The 22,816-nt window shown below is 37.8% G+C and overlaps 1 protein-coding gene across 1 annotated transcript in view; it reads right to left on the bottom strand.

The window, feature by feature from the left end:
- The window catches only part of PTPRC (protein tyrosine phosphatase receptor type C), a 61,571-nt gene that overhangs the window by 18,509 nt on the left and 20,246 nt on the right, over nucleotides 1-22,816 (bottom strand). Inside the window, exons 2-11 of the mRNA XM_050712242.1 lie at nucleotides 11,255-11,353; nucleotides 9,971-9,997; nucleotides 9,367-9,504; nucleotides 8,475-8,561; nucleotides 7,079-7,111; nucleotides 6,072-6,293; nucleotides 5,456-5,581; nucleotides 4,056-4,196; nucleotides 3,031-3,165; nucleotides 1,399-1,542 (exon numbers count right to left, since the gene is read on the bottom strand). Of these exons, the coding sequence (XP_050568199.1) occupies nucleotides 1,399-1,542; nucleotides 3,031-3,165; nucleotides 4,056-4,196; nucleotides 5,456-5,581; nucleotides 6,072-6,293; nucleotides 7,079-7,111; nucleotides 8,475-8,561; nucleotides 9,367-9,504; nucleotides 9,971-9,997; nucleotides 11,255-11,353 (1,152 nt within the window). The remainder of the gene's footprint in view (nucleotides 1-1,398; nucleotides 1,543-3,030; nucleotides 3,166-4,055; nucleotides 4,197-5,455; nucleotides 5,582-6,071; nucleotides 6,294-7,078; nucleotides 7,112-8,474; nucleotides 8,562-9,366; nucleotides 9,505-9,970; nucleotides 9,998-11,254; nucleotides 11,354-22,816) is intronic.

Genomic DNA, 22,816 nt, shown 5'->3' on the forward strand with positions numbered 1-22,816 from the left:
TCTAAAACGTGTTAGCCCAGTGACCCAGAGTAATAGGGAAATTCCACTGTTTTCATGGATAATATTTAAAACTGGATGCAAAAGCTCTGTATATTCCAAAGAGATATAGGATTCAAAATTCAAAAGAATAGTCTGCCAGAACTATTTCCCAAAGACTTAGTGAAACAACTTTAATAACAATAGCAGTCAGATTTAGCGTTCTTATATATCCAACTCTACATACTTTACAGAAGTGCTAAAAGCAATGAAAGATTTTTATTTTTTCCTAATATTAGGAAAACAACAATAACAAAACACAAAAAAAAACAAACAAAAAACATACACACACACACACACACATAAAAAGCCTACCATCACTAGCACAAAAATAACATTTTATTTTTCACTAAAAAGTAATTTTTGATTATTCAGTGCAATAAAGAAAATATTAATTTATTATCCTAGCAGGTATAAATCATCATAGTTTCCCTGTAGCTGTACCTCTATATTAGATGAGCCTAGAGGTGGTGGAACTAGAGCTAAAAAAAGTACTGGAAGAAATTAGACAAACATGATTTTTTTTATTTTTTTTTTCTCAAAGAAGGAATGAGAACAGTAAGAGCCCCTACATCTGAAGATAAAAAGGAACAACAACAAAAAAACCACTAAAATAACTGCAACACCCCCCCCCCCAAAACTAACGAACTAATTAAACAGCAACAATAAATTAGGAAGTAGTAATGTCTGCATCAGTAAATCAGGAAATATCTTTAAAATCTGTATTTTTTCAGCTCTTCTTGTAGTTATATTGACAGAACATGTATGTGAAACAAGGAATCCTGGCCAAGGGGATAGTCTTCCCATGGAGGACAGACCTTTCTGACAGCACAATGCTAGGTATGCTTTTTGTCTATAACCTAATGAGGAGTCTTAGAATTTGACTGCGCATATGTACACCCAAACTAACTGAAACACAGTACAGACATTAGTATTGGTGTATCCTTGGCCATGCAGGTCTGCTGAGAGCAACCAGGCAGCTACAGAATAGAAGGTACGTTCCGCACATCTTTGTAGCTTTCATTCCACAAAGATGTTTCTCTTTCTCTTTTTGCTTAATTTGAATGTTCTCTTTACATGAAGACATAAAGCTTTCTAAAGTCTTCTAAAAAATTCCAAATGAATGCAGATTTTTTTTGAAAAATCTAGTATAGATAAAAACAGTAAATGAATAAATTAAAAATAGATTAAAATTAAATGATTAGAAGTTAATGATATAAACGTTAGTGAAAAAAATCTAATGTTAATCAGTTTATTGAGTAGTAGTAATAACATCTATAAAAATGTAAAGTACAATAAGAAAGTACATATTTCTCGTGTTAGGGTCAACATTGTCCATAACAGTTAGCAAACAAAACTTACCTCCTGGTTCTGTTGTAGAATTGGTTTTGCTATATTCTCCCACAATTTTCTTATGTTTGCTACATATATATGCAGCTACAGACACATTAAATTTGGCATAAGGTCTTAATCCTTCACAAGTAAACTCAGTCTCATCACTTGTCACTTCAAAAAAAAAAAAAAAAAGAGATATAGATATATATGTTAGGAGCACAGAAACTCTTTCACCTCATCAGAGCTACCTAAAACCACTGTTGTGTACTTCCATTTTAATTACTTTGTCCTAAAGAGGCTTGGTTGGTTTGTCTTGCTCATTAACGCTAAATGAAGGAATGAAGGCTCAGGAAGAAGAATATATATATTCCCCAAATACACAAGGAGGAAGTTGACGTTTTTTGTTTGTTTTGTTTTGTTTTACATCCTCAGTATGTCATTAAAACAAGCATAATTAAAAACTAACATAAGGCACATAGACAAAGAGAGGCTGATACTTTCAAGTATCACGAAACTATAAAAAAAAGTGAAAACTGTTCAGCTTGGGAAGAGGTTACTAGATAAATGTCTGAAGTCACTCTGCACACTGGACAAGCTTGTTCTGGTAGTGATGCAGGAGATGCCATCTGCTTTCAGTGGTGGCAAGCAGGACAGAAAGGTATTGTTTGAGGAGCAGCATGAGCAAAGCTACTACCAACACCGCAACTGGGGCTTTGGTGGTCTGGAGAATTGAGGAGCAATGGCTTTTCGATGTCTCCATGAAGCACAGCTGCTTCAGATGAGACCTCCTCACACCCAAGCATACTACCTAGTCTCCTACATTGGCCAAGCCAGACTGACCACAGAAACAGCACATATGAAAGGAGAGAATGCTTAGTAAAAGACAAGTACCTGGCTTTACCTCTGTAAGCATGAATATGCCACCCTCTGTACTTAGGACCCCCTGACTTTTACATACATTAATGTTACACAGAAGGCAGCTCCCTTTCTGCTCTTCCCACCATTTCGGTAAGTGTACACAGATCCATAGTTCTTCTTAGAAATTTAGTTCCTGTTGTCATTCTTGGAGGAATAAATAGGTTCAGTGTTGCTTTACTAGAACCCACCAAGCTTATTATGTTAAGCTGAAACAGGGAAAAAAATCCTAAGGGAAGATAACTGCTAAAAGTTTTTGTATTAATTGTCCTTAAACTTTCTAAAAAAAAAAAAAAAAAGTTTTCACCTAGAAAAATTATTCCACTTCCCCACAAACTTCCGATTTATGAAAAATTAAAACTTTTAGATGAGAATATATCTTCTCTGAGAATAAATGAGCAAGCTATAGGTGCATTTTCTGAGGCAGACAACACCTTTCTAAAAACTGATCAGGCAACTGATGATCTTGTCACATTTTAATACCAGATACTTGAGAAATGAAGGATGACAGTGATGTCCTGAAACGATAAACTGAATAACCACATAGTTGAATTGGAGCAACCTCAAAGTAAAGAAACTTTTAAAAAAGGTTTGTAGAACAACAACAACAATAATAATAATTTCTTGTTTTTACTGGACATTTTTAAGAAATTCCAGTATGTTTGGACACTGCATCATGCTTGGTGCCCACTAAATATTAAAACATGTGAGGAATTATTTTGTACCAACAGAGGATATACTTACTGTTGTTATCAGTGCCATTGCAGTTTACAGTATAGCCACATATAAGAGTCTCTGAAGTCTTGCTAGGTGGTCTCCACTTAACTGTTACACTTTTGTTACAAATTTTTACTGTAAGATTTTCTGGTGCTTCTGGAGCTGTTTTTTTGTTTGTTTTGTTTTGTTGTTTTAAAAAAAAAAGGATGGGAGGGAAAAGTTAGAAAGAAAATGAAAAAATATTCCTTTTTATATCTACTTTAATTAAACTCAATTTCACTGGATATTAAAGCAAGATAGCAATACCATAAGATTTTGCATAGTCTATTTCATTCAGAGAAATTATATACAATTATAGAGTACATATAACAGCACCAAATTAGAGTAATTTCATAAATTTAATTGATTTAGGATATAGGTGAATACAGCAATATCACATCTTACTAAAATTATTCAACAATTCCAATTATTATACATTGTTTTGATTTCCTTATAATTTTAACCAACTTTAAATTTCTATCCCGAAATTTTCTTTGCAGGTTACTTGATTTAAGGTGATTTTCTGTTTAATTTATAAAATAATGCTAAGCCATTTCCAAGGACAATGCTGTATAAGACTTTATCATTTTATCTGGAGACATTCTTTGCAATTATTCTATCATATTTCTTCACAAGCAAGAATTTGATACTTGTTTTTCTCTAGGGCTGCACTTTTTTTTTTCTTTTGTCTTCATCTTCATTGAAAATTGCTTACATTTTGTCACTTTCTCATCCTTAAAAATAAAAAGTCACAGTCTCTTAGGGAAGGCAAGGAAGGCTTGAGACTGCAGGTCTGAGTCTGGGGTTGGAGGGAGAAAGGACAACTGACTGTGGTCAAAGAACTACCGTAAGCACAGGAGATGGGGTGATAAGAGCTGGAGGAGAACCTGAGACTGGCTGAGCATGCTGCTCAAAATTTAACTTCATCCTCCAGGAAGCACAGACAGTGGGATTTGTAATGGGTGTTTCTAGAAATATGTGGAATGCAAAGCAAAATTAAGTATTATACTTGCCATCATATTCCGTTTCTATATTGAAGGATTTGAGGACAAACTCATTTCCAAAATACTTTACTGTGTGATTGCATTTGTAAGGACGGTCAGGTGTTAAATTGTTCATTAATATGCAAGATCCATTTGATTTCTGAGATGTTTCTGGAAAGGTAGACAAAAATGGCTTATCCATATTTTTCACAACTCTAAAAGTATATCATATATCTAAAAGTATATCAAATCATATCTAAAAATATATTATACCCTCTTGACTAGGATTTGCTCTACCATATTTATTCAACATAATTTTTAGTACACTACCAGAATATCCCAAACAGAAAAGCGTACGACCTAGTGAACCCAAGTGACTGGGTTCTAGGTTCTTTTATATCAATTCAATTTGCATAGATCTTTACTTTCCATCACTAACACTCCTATTTTTATATCCCTTTTATATTGTGGACCCCAAAGCTGCACACAGTACTCAAGGAGAGGCCATACCAATGCTAGGTAGAGTGGAACAATCACTTCTTTCAAGTGATTAGCTATATATTGCTTAACACACCCCACAATACGGTTGGCCTTTTTGGTGACCAGGCCATGTTGTTGACCTGTTTTGAGCTTACCATCAACCAAAACCCCCAGATCCCTCTCTAGAGGGTTGCACTGCAGCAACTTGTCCCCCAGACTATATATACATCTAGGATTACACCATCCCATGTGCAGAATCCAGCATTTGCTCTTATTAAATTTCATACAGTTGGTGATTGTCCAGTGCTCTGCTCTATCAAGATCTCTCTGCAAGACCTCTCTACCCTCAAGGGAAGTGACAGCTCCTCCAGTTTAGTATCATCTGCAAACTTTCTTACTGTGCACTCAACTCCTGTGTCCAGGTCATTGATAAAAACATTGAAGAGAACACTCATCATGCATTTTTCTAGACCATGAGGATATGAAGCATGCATATCTTCTTTACCACACCATTTATTTTAAGCCAATGTTTTCTCAGTCTCCAAGGCTGGCAAGCTCCAAGAACAGAGTGTCCATACTCAGCTATCCACGAGCCTGCAGAGCCAGCTACGCACATAGCCTGCAAGGGAGCAGCTCACAGGAGACACTCAGATTTCCAAGCTCTCAGCTCCCCTTCAGGCCATCAAGCAGGAGCTCAACACCTCCAAAAGTCTGCAATTTGTGCAGCTGGTAAACTCAAGGAATGAGCTGTCTGGGCTTGAACTCTCCCCCAGATCTTCTGCAGTGTGTGGAATGGTAGTCCCTAACCTGCCCACCCCAGAAATTCTGAACACCTCTTCCCTCACTCTGGCACAATTAATTTAAATCTGCCAGTCTCATCCAAAGACAACATCTATATTGCTTAATAAATAAATAAATTAGCATTTTAAATTATGTTAGAAGTGTCTTACCTTCACAGCTAACACTCACATTATTACAGGCACCTGAGCAATCTGTATCTGAGGTATTGTCTTTGAAACAGAACTGTACAGATGTGCTGTCAACAATCTTCTTTTCTAAAGAACACTTGCTTTTATCTAGAAAGGATTAATATTAAATATCAATGTGACATTAGCTGTATTGATTCTTTAAATATCGATTTGTTCTTTTATATTTGTTAATTTGTTCTGCAATATGAAGATATAATTGGCACAAAACGATATGCAAAGAATTTAACAAGAAGATGAAATTTAAAAAGTATTCATTAGACAAAAACAATTGTTGTATTCAAATCATAAATGAAACTTTTAATTCAACAAAAGCAATAACTTTAATGAACAAAACATCCAACATAGATAGTAGCTCTCAGGTGCTGGCCAGCCTTGTTATTGCTAGCCATGCTGCGTATGGCTGATGCAGACAAAGTTCACTTTTCCTTTACAATGAAAAAATTATATTTTTACAAGAAAACCTCTGTCTGATTCTCTGTAAAAACAAAAATAGACAATGAAATCCATGAAAGCTGTATTACTGCATGTGGAGGGAAGGAGGGAAGGAGGGAAATTACTAAGACCCTTCTATACCTACCAGGTGGAATAATTATATTCATGTCTGTGCAGTTGTTAGATCTAACTGTATATATTTCGCATATGTTAAGTTTTGCTGTGTTGGTGCTGACATTCACCCGTGACTTCACCTCATCTCTGAGCCAAATAGCATATTCTCTGTTTTTTTTGAGATAATTCAGTGTAACTTCAACCATGTTTTTCTCGTCTGTTCCATTTCCTATGATGTAGGACATATTATCATCTAAAAGAGAAGGATAAAAAAACAAACAATCATTTCATGACAATTTTTAAGGACTCTTAAATGTTTTATGGTATCTGGTATCCTCAGCATCACAGGTGTTAAAGAATCAGAAAATACAGCAAAATTGCTTGCTTTATTTTTAATTTTATTTTTTACCTTAAAAATATTTAAAACAGAAAATTTCCTTAGGAAAATATTCTTTTAAATCATTCTCTAGTAAGGAAAACCAAAGAATTAAAAAGATTAACATTCCAGAATTACATTTTTTTTAAAATTTAAAATGTTAATTCAAAGTGAAATATTTTATTTTGACACATTGAATCCTTTGTTTGTCCAGAAATTTCAGTTTTTCTCATTTAAAACATTTCATAACCATTAAACAATAAAAGCCACTTCTGAAAACTGGGGAAGGGACAGCTCTCTCATTTTGAAGAAAGAGAAACCAATATCCAAGCTTTGGATTTACTAAAGTTATGAACTGCAGTTTGCAGCATGTGTTCATTGGCATTATGGGGAAAAATTAGAGAGAGCCTAGCTGAATGAAAGAAGATCTCTTCTGCAGCCCTTACATCGACAGCCTAGTTCAAAGGCAATTCAACAGAACTATAAATAAAAATGAGAAGACCAGAACTGTTAATAACTTTAATGCAAGTCTTTCAGAAGCATGAGACAGTTTATAAAGCAAATTGAAATGGTAACTCATTTGTTTTAGTGATCAATTTTCGCTGAGTTTAGTGATTTGTTCAAATATCAGGGCTGAGATAAATAAGGGGTTTGGTTCTTACCACAAGGTTCTTCAGTTGTCACTGAGGGACTTACTATAAGAGAAGAAAACAAAATGAAGGTGTACTTCAGCAAGTATGATTTTCACAGAGCATTAGAGGAAGACAACTGGTACTGTCTAAACTGGTACTCTTCATTCAACACATTACAAGTAATTGTATTCAGCACCCTATTCATATTTGAAAAAGGGAGAATATATCAGCCACGTACTTACCAATTTTTCTACAAGCTATTTTAATCATGTGCATTTTGTCATTCTCCAATGATACCAAACTGTTTTTTCATAACATTTCAGCATACAAAGTTACACAACAATATTCCGAAATCACACGTTCTCACAGTGGTATCATAAGCTACAGCAGTTTGCTGGGATACGAATGCTATGGAATGCCTAAGCGAACAGTTTCTAAGGTCACCAAAGAAACAAAATTGATCTACTTTATGCATAGTTACTCTTGTATCTGGAAACAGACTAATTCAAGAGTACAGATCGTTTTATAGCTATTGTTACACTGGAATATCCAGAAGAAATTAAGAGCTGGTATTTAGAAAATCTGTACAGAAGCTTGCGCAAAGAATTTCATCCTGCAACCAATTATTTAAAATATACTAAGGTATGAGTACTATCAAAAGAGACAGATATCTAATTTTCTTCACAGAAGAAATGCCTTGGATTTATCTCCTCCCTCTGGCCTAGGAACCGGATGGCTGAGCAGCGCCCCTAATGAGAGGGTAAGCTAAGAGGGACTATGGAGATTTGTCAAGATGGCTCAGGGCAGGAGACCCACAGGCAGAAGCTAAGCTCAGTCTGTGAAAGAAGACAGCTAACGGCAGCCTACAGCTTCTTGAAGAACAGTTATGAAGATAATAGGAGTCAAACACCTGGATCTACTTTACTCAAACACACACACACCTCAATGACCTAAATAATTCCTTACAGCACAATTGCAACAACAATATATGTAAATGCTTCATATATTAGGTCCCAAAAAAATATTAGTGCTGAGTGAAACAACAGGGAAGCCATTGGAAAACAGAGAGAAGTGCACAGGTCGGTGGATGTAATCTCATTTTTTTGCTGCTTGAGCAAACTTCTATGAGTATCGAGGGGAGTAATATTGACCAAGTAATTGGACAGATTCACTTTCCTACCATGGAAATAGTTGATATTTTTCATTTGCTTGACAAGCAGTAAATTTGGTGTCTCTAATCCTACTCTTAAACTATTAATAATATTCCTTAAAAAAAAAACAACTTAAGTTTAATGCAGTTGTGTGCCTACTTGCATACCTAATTTGTATGACTTAAAAAATACATATCAAGATTATTTCCCTCATTCTAACACATTTTCTGTGGTTGCAGTATCATAATTGTGACAACTGTGTGCAAGTTTGTCACCTATTGTGTGATTGGGGATGATCCCAGTGCTTGCTGGCATGCTGACTGGTGAGGTGGTGCTGTGCAAGGATACTGGTTTGTTATCATCTGTAAGGAAATAAACAATACATCAACATTAAAAAAGTAAAATTCACTATTTCATATGGCTACATCATCAGTAACGTTTTACGCTACACTCCCTCTGTCCCCTTTTTTTCCTTCTAGGGTTTTTGTAAGTTAGAGAAGAGTGCTGAAAAAAAAGATCACGTTCATATATCCAGAAAATGAGAAAATACTTTATATAAAGAGAAAGCAAACTTTTAGGAATATACCATTTACTAATGATCTTTGAAATGTACAGGGATATTTTTTTCTTTCTTTTTTTTTTTTTTAGGCATAATCTGCATTGGAGTCAACAGCTTAGAATAGAATAGAATAAGAATTACCTTAGTAACTGTGAACTAGGAACAAAAACATTCTGCTGTGTTCTGACAGTACAGCACAATTATGAACAGTGCCTGGGTTCTTTCAGAAACAAGCAATCCAGTAATGTTTATTTGCCAGATAAGATACGTTGCTCATTATATCACTTACTATATCTTAGTATTTATCTCCCTGCTTATAAGCCTCGGGCAGGTTTCTCTATTCTCTTAGGTCCGTTCCCATTATTGCTTTGGCAACAACCTCGTTGACAGTAGTAGGAGTTTTGATACTAATAAGGTAACTACAAGACTTGGCCATCAGATACCAGATACTGAAAATAATTAATTTGGCTCTGGCCAAATGCTGAATTGCAGGTACCTATTCCATTTGACGAACCACAAACTGGAAAATGCTACCCTGAGGCTAAATTACTCAGTTTTCCCCTACAGCTCAGAGGGCAGTGTGTGGCACCTAAAAGAAGTCGGCAAACCTGATGAAACATGACTGAAGGCAGTGGGAGTGCGTGTGGTGAGGGCAGCAGGGCTGCTGCGTGGTGAGTTGCTGGGTCCCGTGGCTGGGTCGGAGCCTGTGTGCATGGAGAGGTGTGTGCTGTCTGAGGGGAAGACACCTGTGGCAAGAGGTACAGCGGTTTCATTAGTGTTTCGGAGGCCGCCCACTCACAGAAAGAAGCAAAACTGCAAACAGCACAGGATGGCCCCACTGGGAGCTCTCTTGCACTGAAGCACTGTGAGTTTCGAGCAATCAAAGGTACGCTGAATGCACAAGGGTCGTGGTGTAAGGGAGAACAACAGGTGGCAACCGAACATCCAGTAAGCGTAACCTGTTATGGCACGGACTGCACATCTTCCATAATAAATGCTAGGTTTTAAATTACACTCAAGTACATGACTCAGAACCAAACTGGTTTGATATTCTTCCCTCTTAAAACAGTGTATTTCATTTCACTGGGCTGAATGAAAAAGCATTATATGTATTGCACGTTACACAAGACAACTATACACAGAAAATGGAAAGAAGAAACAACCAGAAAAAAGTGTCAGTGAATTTCTTAATGTAAATTAAAAGTTTCTTACCAGTCGTTTTTGCCATTTCCTGAACTCCTGGAAAAGACAAAGAGAAAATGTGTAAATTACATTTTCAAGGAATCACACGCAACCATATGAGATTTTTTTTTAAAAAGAAACATTTTCTCCTATCAGCTGAGATTTCCCCAGGGAATCACTTATTCTAAAGTAATATTTAAAGATAAGTAGCAACTACTAGACCCCCAAAACATCAAGTATGTATGTAGGCTGTTATTTTCCATATTAGAAGTCCCATTTCCTTGAGCAGGGAGTCTGCTGTGCATCCTGAAGGATCGACATAGTTTCAGGAAGGCTGCAGCAGATGCTGGTTCAGCTGAAACAGAAGAGCAGCAGTACCACGGTCCTGACTTCACGGTTACCTTCAGAGGTGCTTGGAGGTGAGAGTGACGTGGAGCGTGCAGGTGGAGGAGACGTAAGGGAGGGGGGAGAGCTGGCAGGTGCCAGATTTTCGTCTCCTGCTAAACAGTGAGGAAAAAATATCATTGGGTGAGCAATGTGTGAACATGAGAAGCTCATTGCAAGCAGAAAGACTACCAGTTGTCTTCTGAATCAAATGCTTCCCTCTAGCACTGGCAAGAACAAGTTTGCATTGCTCTCCAGTTCCTACACAGACCGTGTAACACACCTGCTTGGATTTATCCCAAGAGCATGGCTTACAATCAGGTCTGCAAAACCATGAAGTAGCAAATTCCTATCAATTTCTCTGGGATGCCTTTGTGGCAATGAGATTTGACAATCCTTTAGCAGGTGGGGGGATGTACTGACTTCAGGTGTTTGAAAACACCAGCTAAAGTGGGGTGAGTTAACACGCAGCTTGCAGAAAGTACAACCTGATTGGGGCTGTTTTGTTTCATGCTATTGATCTGGGAAGGACCTTCTTTCCAGAGATCCTCAGATACCGCTGTGGCGCCTGAGGTAACTGCAGGTAAGTACCACTGTGAGAGCCCAGTGTGAAATTCTCAGCTGGGAGCTCAAGGGCAAGGGGTGTCGATAAGGAAAACATGAACCCATAACAACAGCATGTTGTAGCTGGAATTGTAATTGCTTTCTCTAAAACGCATGCTTCAAATTTCCACCTTTTATTTAAATAGATAAATAAAACTACATATGTCTTCATCATATTAACAAATTTTGCTGCAGTATAATTGGCCTCACATAACCTAAATCACCAGATTGCTTTAACAGTGATGGAGTTAATATTTGATAGAAGTAGATGTCACTTCAGCTGAAATAGAAGAGTAGCAGTGCCGTGGTCCCAATTTTCAGTATTACCTTTAGTGGTGCTTGGAGGTGAGAGTGACGTGGAATGTGCAGGTGGAGGAGACGTAAGGGAGGGGGGAGAGCTGGAAGATGTCCCATTTTCATTTCCTGCTGTTTAGTGAGGAAAAAATACCACTGAGTGAGCAATGCATGAAGGTGAGAAGCTCATCTACATTAGAAAAAGGGCAGTAGTTTGTATGACTTCCTCTAAACCATGCTTCTTAGGACAGGTGAGACTGGAGGGTACTTAAATGGCACTTTCATACTTATCGATGCATTTTGCAATAGCAAAACTAAAACCCTCAAAATCTTTCACTTCATCACACAGCAGCATGTACAAGTAACATCAACAAATAGAGCATGATTTTGCTGAATGAAGAATGATTTTATTAGCAAGAAGAGACACCAACACTAATTCTCTTCTCAAGAAAAATCTTACCTGTCTATAATCCTCACTATACAAAAGCCAGTAATCCAAGGCTCGGTATTCCTAAAAGACCTTTAATTTACCTAATATTCTTCTCTAAATCCCAGCACACTTCCTGGACCATTCTGCTGATACTAAGAATCCTTCTAGAGAACTCTGTCTCCAGGTTAACCTCTCATAAACTACTGCCTGATTTCAGCTGGCAGTTACGCCCTTTTCACAGCTATAAAAATAAGCCTCACTTTTACACTCGGTTTTGAAATCCTGACCCAAAACATTCTTAATTTGTGTAATGTGAAATTTCTCTCAGGATAAAGGGAGACAAAAATAAATGGCAATTGTCTGGAACCAGGAGAATAAGGACAACTCGTAAGAGTGTCCACCATCAAAACAGAAGTTTGTTCTCATCACTGTATCTTTTACTCATTTAGAGGATTAGAATCTTCCACTTTGAAATACGAATTTTGAAAGCCATGCCTGCTTCCTGAAGACATCTTTCTCTAACACTATTGCCAGGCTTTCAAAAGGAGAAAAATTCCACTTGTTCACATGCTATAATTGTCCACAAACTTTCATTCACTCACGTCACTTCCTTTCTTGCCCTTTTTCTACTAGTTCTCCTCCCCTATGTTCCTGTTACAAATAAGAAACAAAAGTACAGATGATCTTCATATATCACTTCAGTGTCTGAAATCTCAGGTAAGGACTGGAAATTTGTTAACAGGAATTGTATAATCTAACTATATGCATTAAGCTGCCAAAGAACCACGTAAAGCTAACGTGTAATCATATTTGCCATAATCAATTCAATCTCAAAGTATCTTTTTATATTTTTAAAATTCGGTGTTTGAAAGCTGGCAGTTGGTGACTTTCAGTTTCATAATATGATTTTTCTTTCTTCAACCTGCTTACCAGCTGAAAAATCAATAATTCCCTCTCCTTCCCAGATCTTCCTTCAGCACATAAATGATACCTCAAGCCCAAAATTAGCTTTCTGTAAGCATCTAGTTTAAATACAGTGTGATGTTTATTGCCTGCTCATGGTGACAGATACCACATGCCACGCATGATCACAAAACTGTTGAGGTTGGAAGGGACCCGAAGAGATCGTCTGATCCAATCCTCATGCTCACACCTGGGTCAGCTCTTAAAACAGTTTGGAAAATAACCATCCTAGATCACCCTTACCCCTTTTTCCTCTAAATAACCGACATTTTAACCGAATGTCATGGCAGTTTTGTGCCATTCTAAGCAGTTTATAATTATCCTGTTCTTCTGTGATTCAATGATATTATATAATTTTCATAGCAATGAAATAGGATGCAGTTAATAAGAATTCAGTAGGTGGCACCAGAACACTAAAAAAAAAACCCTCTCGAACAGCAAAGGTATTGCAGTAACAGCAAGATACATTTCCCCATATAAACTTATACAGGGATATTTGATAAAACAAAGGGGAAAAAAAATAAAAGAAGGATCCCAACACACCGGACTGTATTTCTCCAGTATTAATAGACATGTTGCTAAAATGAATTTAGTTTTCCCAAAACGTCCCACAGCTATCAAATATGTCAGATCTAACCTCTGGGTAACAAAGTTAACTGCGAAGTCACTGCTGTCTGCTCATGCTTAAATTCTAAAACACATACCTGGAAACTTAAAGGTTCAAATCTGAGAATATCTTTAAGAAGGATGTTCAGCCCCCAGAAAACATTATGTGCAGTATGAAAGCCTGATGATTACCAACTAAGCAAGTTGGTCTATTTCCTTGCATCTTAAACTGCACCCAGCCAGAAGCCATTTTAAGATAATATACATAGGATAGTCTCAGACATTCCAAGTGCAAGAATTGAAGTACGTGAAAAGTTGCTAATACAAAAGGTGTATGCAAGCTTCCCTTCACCTTCTCTTGATTTCGCCACTGGCTGGTTCCTACTAACTTACCCAAAAGCCAAGACCTATCAGTAGTGTTGGAGCAGTTCTGGCCTCGGTCGAGTGCCCTGCAAAAAGATACCACCGGCACATACAACCAGCAAATGGACAGCTTGGCTAATTGCTTTTCTTCTCTCTAATGTCTCTCTGTTGGTTGGCAGACAAAGTGCAACTGCTGCTTAAAAGAAAGGTTTGAGATGAGATGACAGGTTCTCAAAGGAATACTCCTAACTTGGATGAGCTAACCATCCTTTCTCCTGAAAGCTTGAAGGCATGCAGGCCCTGAGATTGAAATATGGGATTATTATATTTTGAAGAAGCCCTTCAATGTTCAACAAGAAGAGTAGATGGAAGAACTATGAAAGAAATCAGGCTGAAAATAATGATAATAATTAAAAAAAAAAAAAAAAAAAAGCCAAACATCTTAATCTCCAAGCAGATCAAGCTGTAAGGCACATTTGGAGGTCCAGGAGCAGCTGTATCACTGACGCAGTCATGACTCTGCACCTGCTGCAGTGAACCATGGTTGCACCCTTATAAGAAGTTAATGTTTGCTGCTGTTCTCTAAGGAAAGACAGAATAAAGTGAAAACACTTCCCATTTGGAAGGACCAAGCAACACAAGAGCAGACAATTCAGGCCTAGGATATGTTAAAAGATACTGTGTTTCAAGTAAGTCCAGGGTATGATCTCAAGCAGAAGGAAGCACCAGCACATACTTCCTGTGCTTGTGTGTTATTAAAGGAAACTCCAACTGATAAGATAGTGAAACTGAAGAATCTGCATTAAAAGCCTAAAAACATTAACATGTTTTTATAGGCAAAAATGTCTTAACTGATGACAGGGAACATGCCTTTTAACTACATTCTGCTTCTTACATTGCACAGTGGGTAAAATGGACCCAGTTTTCTATTTCCTGCTGCTCTAGGCAGGGGACTGAGCTTGCAGGCAGGTATTTCAGGCAGCTTCTCCTCCATGCACACAAGTGCTGCAGTACTGCATCCTATACTGCACACAACACAGAAGAATGAGAAGAAAGAGGGTCCCTTTCTGCTAATAGCATATTTAGCGTTTTATCTAGCATGGTACCATACCTATTGGCTCTTCACAACCAGCTGCACTCTGCGTGACTTTGCTAGACCCAGGGAGGGGCAGAGGAAGTCTTTCTTCCTCTCAGCCTCATGTCTGCAGAACTATTGCCTGCCAGGTTTCTCTCCCAGGAAAAGCGCTTTGTGATTCTGCAGAGCTGCTGCCCTTTTCCCAGGACCTCCTCACCCTCTGGCATATTGGACAGACCCCAGCATCCCCCACCAAGCAGGACTTCACACTAAGCAGCCTGTGTAGGTCCAGAATTGGTCTACCCTCCTTTTACAGCTGAACAGTACTGCTCTGCCTCAGCAGGGTCAGGGCTCTTCACATCTGCACTGAAAGCAACAGGATGTGGTCTCCTTGCTCAGATGGAGTAAAGCTCTTTGAGGGGGTCTTCTAGCAAACAGCACAGACATTAGCCAGCTCCACTGCAAGCCAATGCTAAATAGAAAAAAAAAAAAAAAAAAAAAAAAAAGAACAGTTCCTGGTGGGAGGTAGAGGGTGAGTAAGGCAAGGAACTACACAAAATGCTGCCAACCTCCATTCTTTGATTTATTTTTAAACTTCAAGTGGGATAGGATATAATTCACACCTATTTTAAGGCTCCTTTCTGCTGCCAGAACCAGCTAAAGGGACCTTAAAGTAAATGAGCATCAGGGCTAGAGATGTTATTGCTGCTTTTTGCAGCAAACACAAAATGAAGGGATCCTTTGCCACTTTATAAATAAATCTGGGCAAACCTATGAATAGGCTTGAAAACACTTCAACATCTGAGTAACTCTATACCACAGAAGACCCCTCAGATTTTATAAGAAGGATCACGTGTGCTGAAGTGCTTTCATAAACACAGAGTGCAGAAATAAACTTTAGTCTTTATCATTATCTTTGTTTTGGGGAAGAAAAAAGTGTTTCTGTTTTCTGGGCAAGAAAAAAGTGTTTCTGTTTTCTGGGCAAACTGCTGCTTTTTGAAAATTGATTAAAAGAAAGCCACGTGAGGTTCACACACAAAAAATATGCGAAATTTTGCATGTCCTGAGTTAAAAATAAATAAATACTCATTTAGGATTAACATGTAGAAACTTTTCAGTTTGTAGCTGGGACATTTCAGATGGTCCTAAAAAAAAGTGCCTAATACTTTTTCATTGCAGATTTATCAACGAAAGCACTTCAAAATAATCTATAATCCTAACTGATGAAAAACTCAATAGCTGTACAGCAGTCATAGGAATGATATAAATTTACAGCAGCTGAGAATTAAAACTAAGCAAATATTATAAATTATATTCCCACGGGACATATTCGCAATATTTATTTTCACCAGAAATTTGGGATAACTAGAAATTTGGGATAACTAGTATGAGGGCAGGAGATGGAATTAAGACAAACTTATAGCAGGCAGATACAAGAATACAATATTGTGTTCCGCAATGTTGCAGACGTAGGAAAGAGGGGTAAGGACAAACATCAAAGTTTGTCAACTCTGCTATTATACAGAGCCTGTCTTAAGGAAACAATAAGAAGAAAAGCATACGAATGCTGAAATGTTTTCTCAGCTAACCTGAAATTAAATTTCAAAAATAATTTCAAAACCAGAATTTTCTGATTCCACTTATACAATGTAAGAGCTTAATTTTCCTAGAGAAAAATAAAAATGCAGAGAAAAACAGAAATTTCCCTCAAGAAATATTACATTTATGGAAGCAACATTTGTTACAAATGATATCTGAAATTTCACAAAACCATAAACCTGGAGTAGAACATGAACCAAAGGCACCAATTCAAATTCATTTTGCCAAGTACACACTTCTTGCAAACTTAAAATAAATACCTAGAAATATCAAGAATTTATCAAGCAGAAGAAAGGCATTTCTATCAATTGCACCGTATTTTAAATGACATCCTCAGTCTTCATAGGAATACTTTAACTACAGTAACCCACTTGTTCGACTACAGCTAACAACGCCTTTGCTGCTCTGTGGTTTCTCTCATGCTGTTTACTTCTGTTTTTCTTCTACAGAACCCTACTCAAAAGGAAGAGGGTGCAGCATACTGTGGTTTAGAGCTTAAGCACTTCCAAATGGTGAAACTGTGTTACCATAGCACCCACATGCTCAAGCAATCAGACCTATCTCAGTGCTAAACCACAACTTCTCTAGTGCAGTCATGAAATTTCCCTATTAAACTCCTTTTCACCAAATTTGCATTTATAATTATTTTTAGTTGTACAAATTCATTAATATGATACAGTCAAGGCTGCTTTGCAGGGAGAACGTGCAATGACGTGAATTGTCTGCAAGAGGGGAGAATATCAAATCCTGATGTAACAGTTAATTCGGCTGTGAAACGCTGGCTACCATTCACAGTCATTAAGAAACACGTTAACATGTATGTATACATATATATATACAACATGTATAGCATGAGGAATGTAAGATTGGCTGTCATACTTGCTTGGTAATTTTGTGATACGTGCAAAAGAAAAAATGTGCTAATGTTGCTTTGCCTTTTGTATATTTTCAGTGTTTGTGCACGTACAGAGCCAAGAGCCAGAGTACATGTGCTAAACTTACCGTATATCAAGCAGCAGTACCTAACCTCAGATATGACTCTTCTAGCTCCAAATCTACCATGAGCAGAAAGAAACACTTGATCCAAACTGTCAGCTTAATGATACAGACAGGCTGGTTCTGGAATTGCTGAGTGCATACTGTTTATGGCAAACAGAAGAAAGGAAGGACATGCAACAATTACACTCTCTTCTCAATTTCTGTGCCCATGTTTTTGCAATTGCCTCCTCTACTAGTTCTATGCATTCAGCATAGTTGAAGGCAGATCAGTTCCCAAGATTTTTGACCACAGAAAGAAGCTGCAACTGAGAACTGGCTGACTACTGGTGAGAGTGTGAGCTAAGGGCAAAACTTCTTGGTCTTGGACTATCTCATTGGACCTTGGCTTATTTAAATATCTGACTTACTTCTCTATCCACCTCTGAGCTGCTTCAAGATAAAAGTGTTATGCTGTATTGCAGACATCTCCTGACTACAAATTGCTTTTTACATAATTTTGCCAGCAATAAAAAATGAATGGGTCCTGGAAATGTTTCTCTAAACTTTCTCTAATCAGCTCAAATGACAAACCATAAACAGTTTAAATTCATACTGCATGAATTGCAGCATTTGAGCCACTGATAATGTAAAATCAACCAAAATCATAAATCTCCCATTTGTTATAGGTCTGTTAGCAGGAAGTACTTCGATCAACAGCTCTGTATCTACAAGAACTATTATTTCAGTGAGGTAAAATCAGTGAGTTTTAATCAGTGAATTAAAAAAAAAACGCAGCTAGCAATTTTTAAAAATAAATGAACATTTCTTTCAAGAAATTATACCCATCTATGAGTTTTCACTCTATGTAATAATATTTTTCTCTGAGCAGTTGCTGTGTTAAAGACCCAAACAAATATAATGTGGCTAACTGTCCTAGAGGTTCTGAGGGAGGAGTGTAGCTTACAGAGATAAACAAATAATTTTCAGGTGCTCTGAACATTTATGTCTCCAACTGGCATCACCTGGATTGCAAACACTCAGCTCTCCTACAAAATAGGATCAAAGTACAATCAAAAATGGAAAGAAAGCTCACAGGCTGTGAAAAGACACAATAATATTTCCTTTAATTTTATTTTTTTAAACTTTAGAAGTGCATTGTATTCAGAGCCAATAAAGAATTTTAGATGGGAGACTAACTTTCAAGGCAAGGTTGCTTCCTACTAATTTAATTTTATTTATAATGCAGGAATATCAACGTTTGTCAATCACAAATATAACTGCTTGGTGCTACGTTCTGTGGAGGTTGTGTACAAGAAGTTATGCCTGCAAAGTTTTTCATTTAGACATAATGGAAAAAAAGGAAAAGAATATTTATAGTTTTACAAAGGGAAAAAAAAAAAACAGAAAACTTGTCCCAGGTGTTTACAAGATCCTTAACTAAAGAAGAGATGCATGAAACAGAATAAAGATGTTCCTACTGAAAAGCCACCACTAAAATTTCATTTTTTCCAGTGATCTGGCATTCGCCTTCCTGCTCCAAGCTTAACAGGACCCTCAGCAGTTCCTGTGCCCCATGAGCCAACGTCCCAGTGAGACATCGCTGATCAGCAGTGCCCCAAACTATCCTGCTACTCTCAGTCACCTCCCATGACCCAAATTTCTTGCAGCATTAATAGAAGATCCTAACAGAATTGGTTAATATACATCTAGCTTCTGTTTCTTAAAAGGATAGAGAGTACAGAGAGATAAAAGTTCATCTGGCTCAGTGGAGAACCATTCCCACACCAACTCTGCCTGCTGGGCAGCTCCCTTGCCCACCCAGGGCTGCCAGCTGCAGCCCATAAACTGTGTTTCAAGGGAGAGTGATTTTACTTGGTGAGTACCCTCACTTTTTCTTTCTTTTTTTTTTTTTTCCTACAGACATTCAGGCCAGAAATGACCAGCAAAGTCAAATGAATACCATTCATCAAAGACACTACTGAATACCTTTTTTGTTGTTCATAAAGTATTATGACTAATAGCATTCACTGATCAACAGCTAAGTCAACTGTACACTTGTTAGGTTACAATTTAAAGTACAGTAAAATAGTTACACATAATGTTAATAGGAAGCATCATTTAAGGATCAGATTTTACCACCGTTACACACACAAAAAATGATTTGAAAAGTAAATTATTCATTGAAGCATATAAATATCTTTTAGAAAAACTGTCAGTTAAAAATTAGTTATATATGTTCCCTATGTAAAATAATAGGGAATCATTTTTATTTTGTTTTAATGTGAAAGCAGACATTTACCACTATTTAAATTAGTCAGAACTTCCAATGCTTGATGGATAACCTGAAATCCATCTTCTACTCAGCTAGCGTGAGTACAGTTGGGTCTGTGCCCTGCTCGGTGATTACATAGACACTGCTTCAGTTTTACTACTGTGTGAGCAGTCGGACATAGCCTCCATCTCTGTGCCTCTATAACAACATCTGCAAAGTGGAGACACTGGCACTATCCTACTAAACTGGCATATTGTGGTCAGAAAATCATTTTCATTAAAAATCATAAAGTTTGCAGTCAAACCTGACAGTGCTATTAAAAATAAATATGCTTTGACCTGTCTGATGGCACAAACAGGGAGAGCTGTGAGACTGCAAAGAGTGAAACAACTCAGTCTTGAACTCCCCAGAACACCATGCATGTACGTACAAAATCTCACATTATCTCAAAATCTGGATTGCTCTGCCCCTTCAGGAAAGCTGAGCCAACACTCAGGAGAATGGACCTGTGATTCGTGTCGCAGCAGAAGCAACGGTGATGAACAGCTTACACAGCAGTGCTGATACACCCACAACTCCTCCTAGAGTCAGTAAAAACTTTGAGTGAAAGGGATTTCTCAATCCCCTTTCCCTCTTTACTTTTTTTTTCTTTTGAAACATCAGATTATCAAATTTGGTGCCCAACCCTGGGCAGTTATGTGCATTTTAAACCTGACCTTTTTTTTTTCTTGCTCTTTTTTGCTATTTTAATTAAAGCAATCATGAGATGTTAGCCCCAACTTTAACCTACCAATCTACCTGGGAATCATAAGAAGGGGGTGGGGGTGGGTGGGTGTCTATGTTATAGTCAAATAGTTCATCTGATTTTGCTTTCAGTTTTTGTGCTGGCCGTCCTTTTCTAAAAGACTGTGTGCTGAAGATGTCAGGAGATGAAAATACAGGCTCAGAATGACTCCACTGGGCTCACAGGGATCGCCGTGCCCAGTATTCCAGCAAAGAACCTGTGAAATCTAAAGCTCACATTTCTCAGGATCTGAACGAGACTAATTTCAGTACTTCTTTAAACAATTCAAAGCAACAGAAACAGTCTGTTTCTTTCTTTAGTATGTAGCAAGTAATTTTTATTAGCGTTTCATAAATCTTTGCTTTTTTGTTTGTTTCTTTACTACAATTTTGTAACCTAAAAATGCTAAGTGAGTGGTCTGGGAAAGAAAATTAAAATCAAAGGTACTAGGTAAAGAATGCTGGACAAAAAGTTATTTAGGAAAAGTGTTTTATTGACTTTTCAAAGTATAGGGACCCAGAGAAAAAGCCTTCAGGCCAAAGCCAAGAGAACATCCAATTACATGCTCCAGATAATTTAAACTCTTGATTTAGACACAGAAATCCACAGGCCAGGAAATTTAGCAGACCTGTAAACGTTTCTGATATCTAATAAAAAGAATGACGTATGTAGTGGCAACTAAACATCTTACAATAGCAAGTACAACTCCCACTTGGAAGTGGGAGGTCAGAAAAGCTATGTGAGCAGGAAAATGAGTATCAGTTTGTATACAGACATACACGCAGACAGAGCACTGTGGAAGTAGCATGTATAATGTCTCCTGTGAGGACAGATGGAAAAGCTGACACAGAAAGACACAGAATGTGCAAATGTGGGTAAGATTTTATTCTTTAAAGGTCTATAATTTTCCAGCATTTGGTTGAAATAGTGATGAATTTATGACCACTTGACCTGGTAAAATTAACTGCTTTTTCCTTTTTAACTAAGGGAATGTATCAGAATTTTTTCAGTGTGTAGATTAAGACACTTGCAGAGTTTACTGAGCATCCCTACAGCCACACAAACGTGATTATATGAACAAAGCAAAAAAAGACAAAAAGTGCTGGTAAGTGTTCACTTCCACACGCAAATTCATCAATGCCTTCAGTAGGAAGTAAGCCCATAGTTTAAATTAAGACGATGTTCTGAATGAGGAGCGCTACAAAGGTTGTGGTATAAGCATGGGACGGATCCCTAATATCACCCCAGCAACAAATACAAATGGGTATCAGGGACTGACAGGGCTGAATTCAGCATTCAGCTCTGCTGGTTAGGGAAGGCATGTGAGCCTTTCCTCTGCCTGCTGCTTGGTGCACGTAGACCAGTTCCAGCGTGGAATTGCCTGGCTTTCTGTGGGCTCATCTGCACCAGATGTGAATGCTTGGATAAACTGAACTACAGTCAAAACCCGTCATGATCTACAGGACCCACTGCCAAACTTCAATAATTTGTCTATTTTTATAACACTTTGTGATGCAAACTGAAAATTTCAAGGTAATTTCATTCAAATTGAAATTATAACAGTTTGTAATGGTGCCCAACATCAGCACAGCAATTGAGACCATTACACCTGAAGCCTTGAGAAAGCTGCAGCTACTCAGTTTGGACTTTCAAGATTAGCTTCACACCCAGAAAGTCTGAAAAATCTATTAAAAAGTAAAACTCTATCTTTGGGTTCCCGTTTTGTACAGAATGGGTTTGTAACAAATTCCATGGTAAAGAATGGATGACGCTCTGCCCAGTGTAACATAGAAGGTATAGAAGAAAATTGAATTAAAGGCTGTCCTTTCATTTTGGCAGATGCCTGGGGTAGATAACTGCCCCAAGGGAATATGGTTCTCTAATGAATGAGAACAGAAATGGAACTATTATGAAAGCATTCTCCAAAGAGCTCAAGAAACAACAGTAGGATCCCTAACACCTCTTACACCAGCTGACATCCCCTCAGCCTTCTCATGGGTGACTGAGAATCAGGCTGCAGTGAAGGAGATGGCTGTGCAGAGGTGAGGGGCTGATGGCTGAGCGTGATCCCAGTGCTCATGGGGAACTTCTCAAATGAGACCAATTGCAGTCTGTTTGACCACACCGTTCCCCCCGTGAGCATGGGTCTACATTACGTGAGGAATGTAGGCCTCTTGCCAGAGCATCTGCTCTCCAGCCAGGAGTGCAGGTGCTTTTACTTGTGCAAAGGTAGTACAATGGCTTAATAGCCAAGCATGTTTTGTCTTACAATTTTAAGGTACTGGCAATTGCCAATGAAAGCCATCTTTTACCACATCGATGCTAATGAGCTTTGGTACTACATTACCAAATGTAGCATTAATGATCCTGCTTATGCAGCTAGCTGTATTCAGGGATTTGTCTGTCTTGCTTTGCTGTGCCCTGTAGTCATGTTCTATTTGGCTATGAGTCATTAGTCGGCTAGATGGTTAAACACCCATTTCAGTATAAGTCAGCTTCGGTTTGGATTTGAGTGGCTAAACTAT

The sequence above is a fragment of the Cygnus atratus genome, chromosome 8 (genome assembly GCF_013377495.2).
Source record: "Cygnus atratus isolate AKBS03 ecotype Queensland, Australia chromosome 8, CAtr_DNAZoo_HiC_assembly, whole genome shotgun sequence".
In the NCBI taxonomy this organism is placed as follows: domain Eukaryota; kingdom Metazoa; phylum Chordata; class Aves; order Anseriformes; family Anatidae; genus Cygnus; species Cygnus atratus.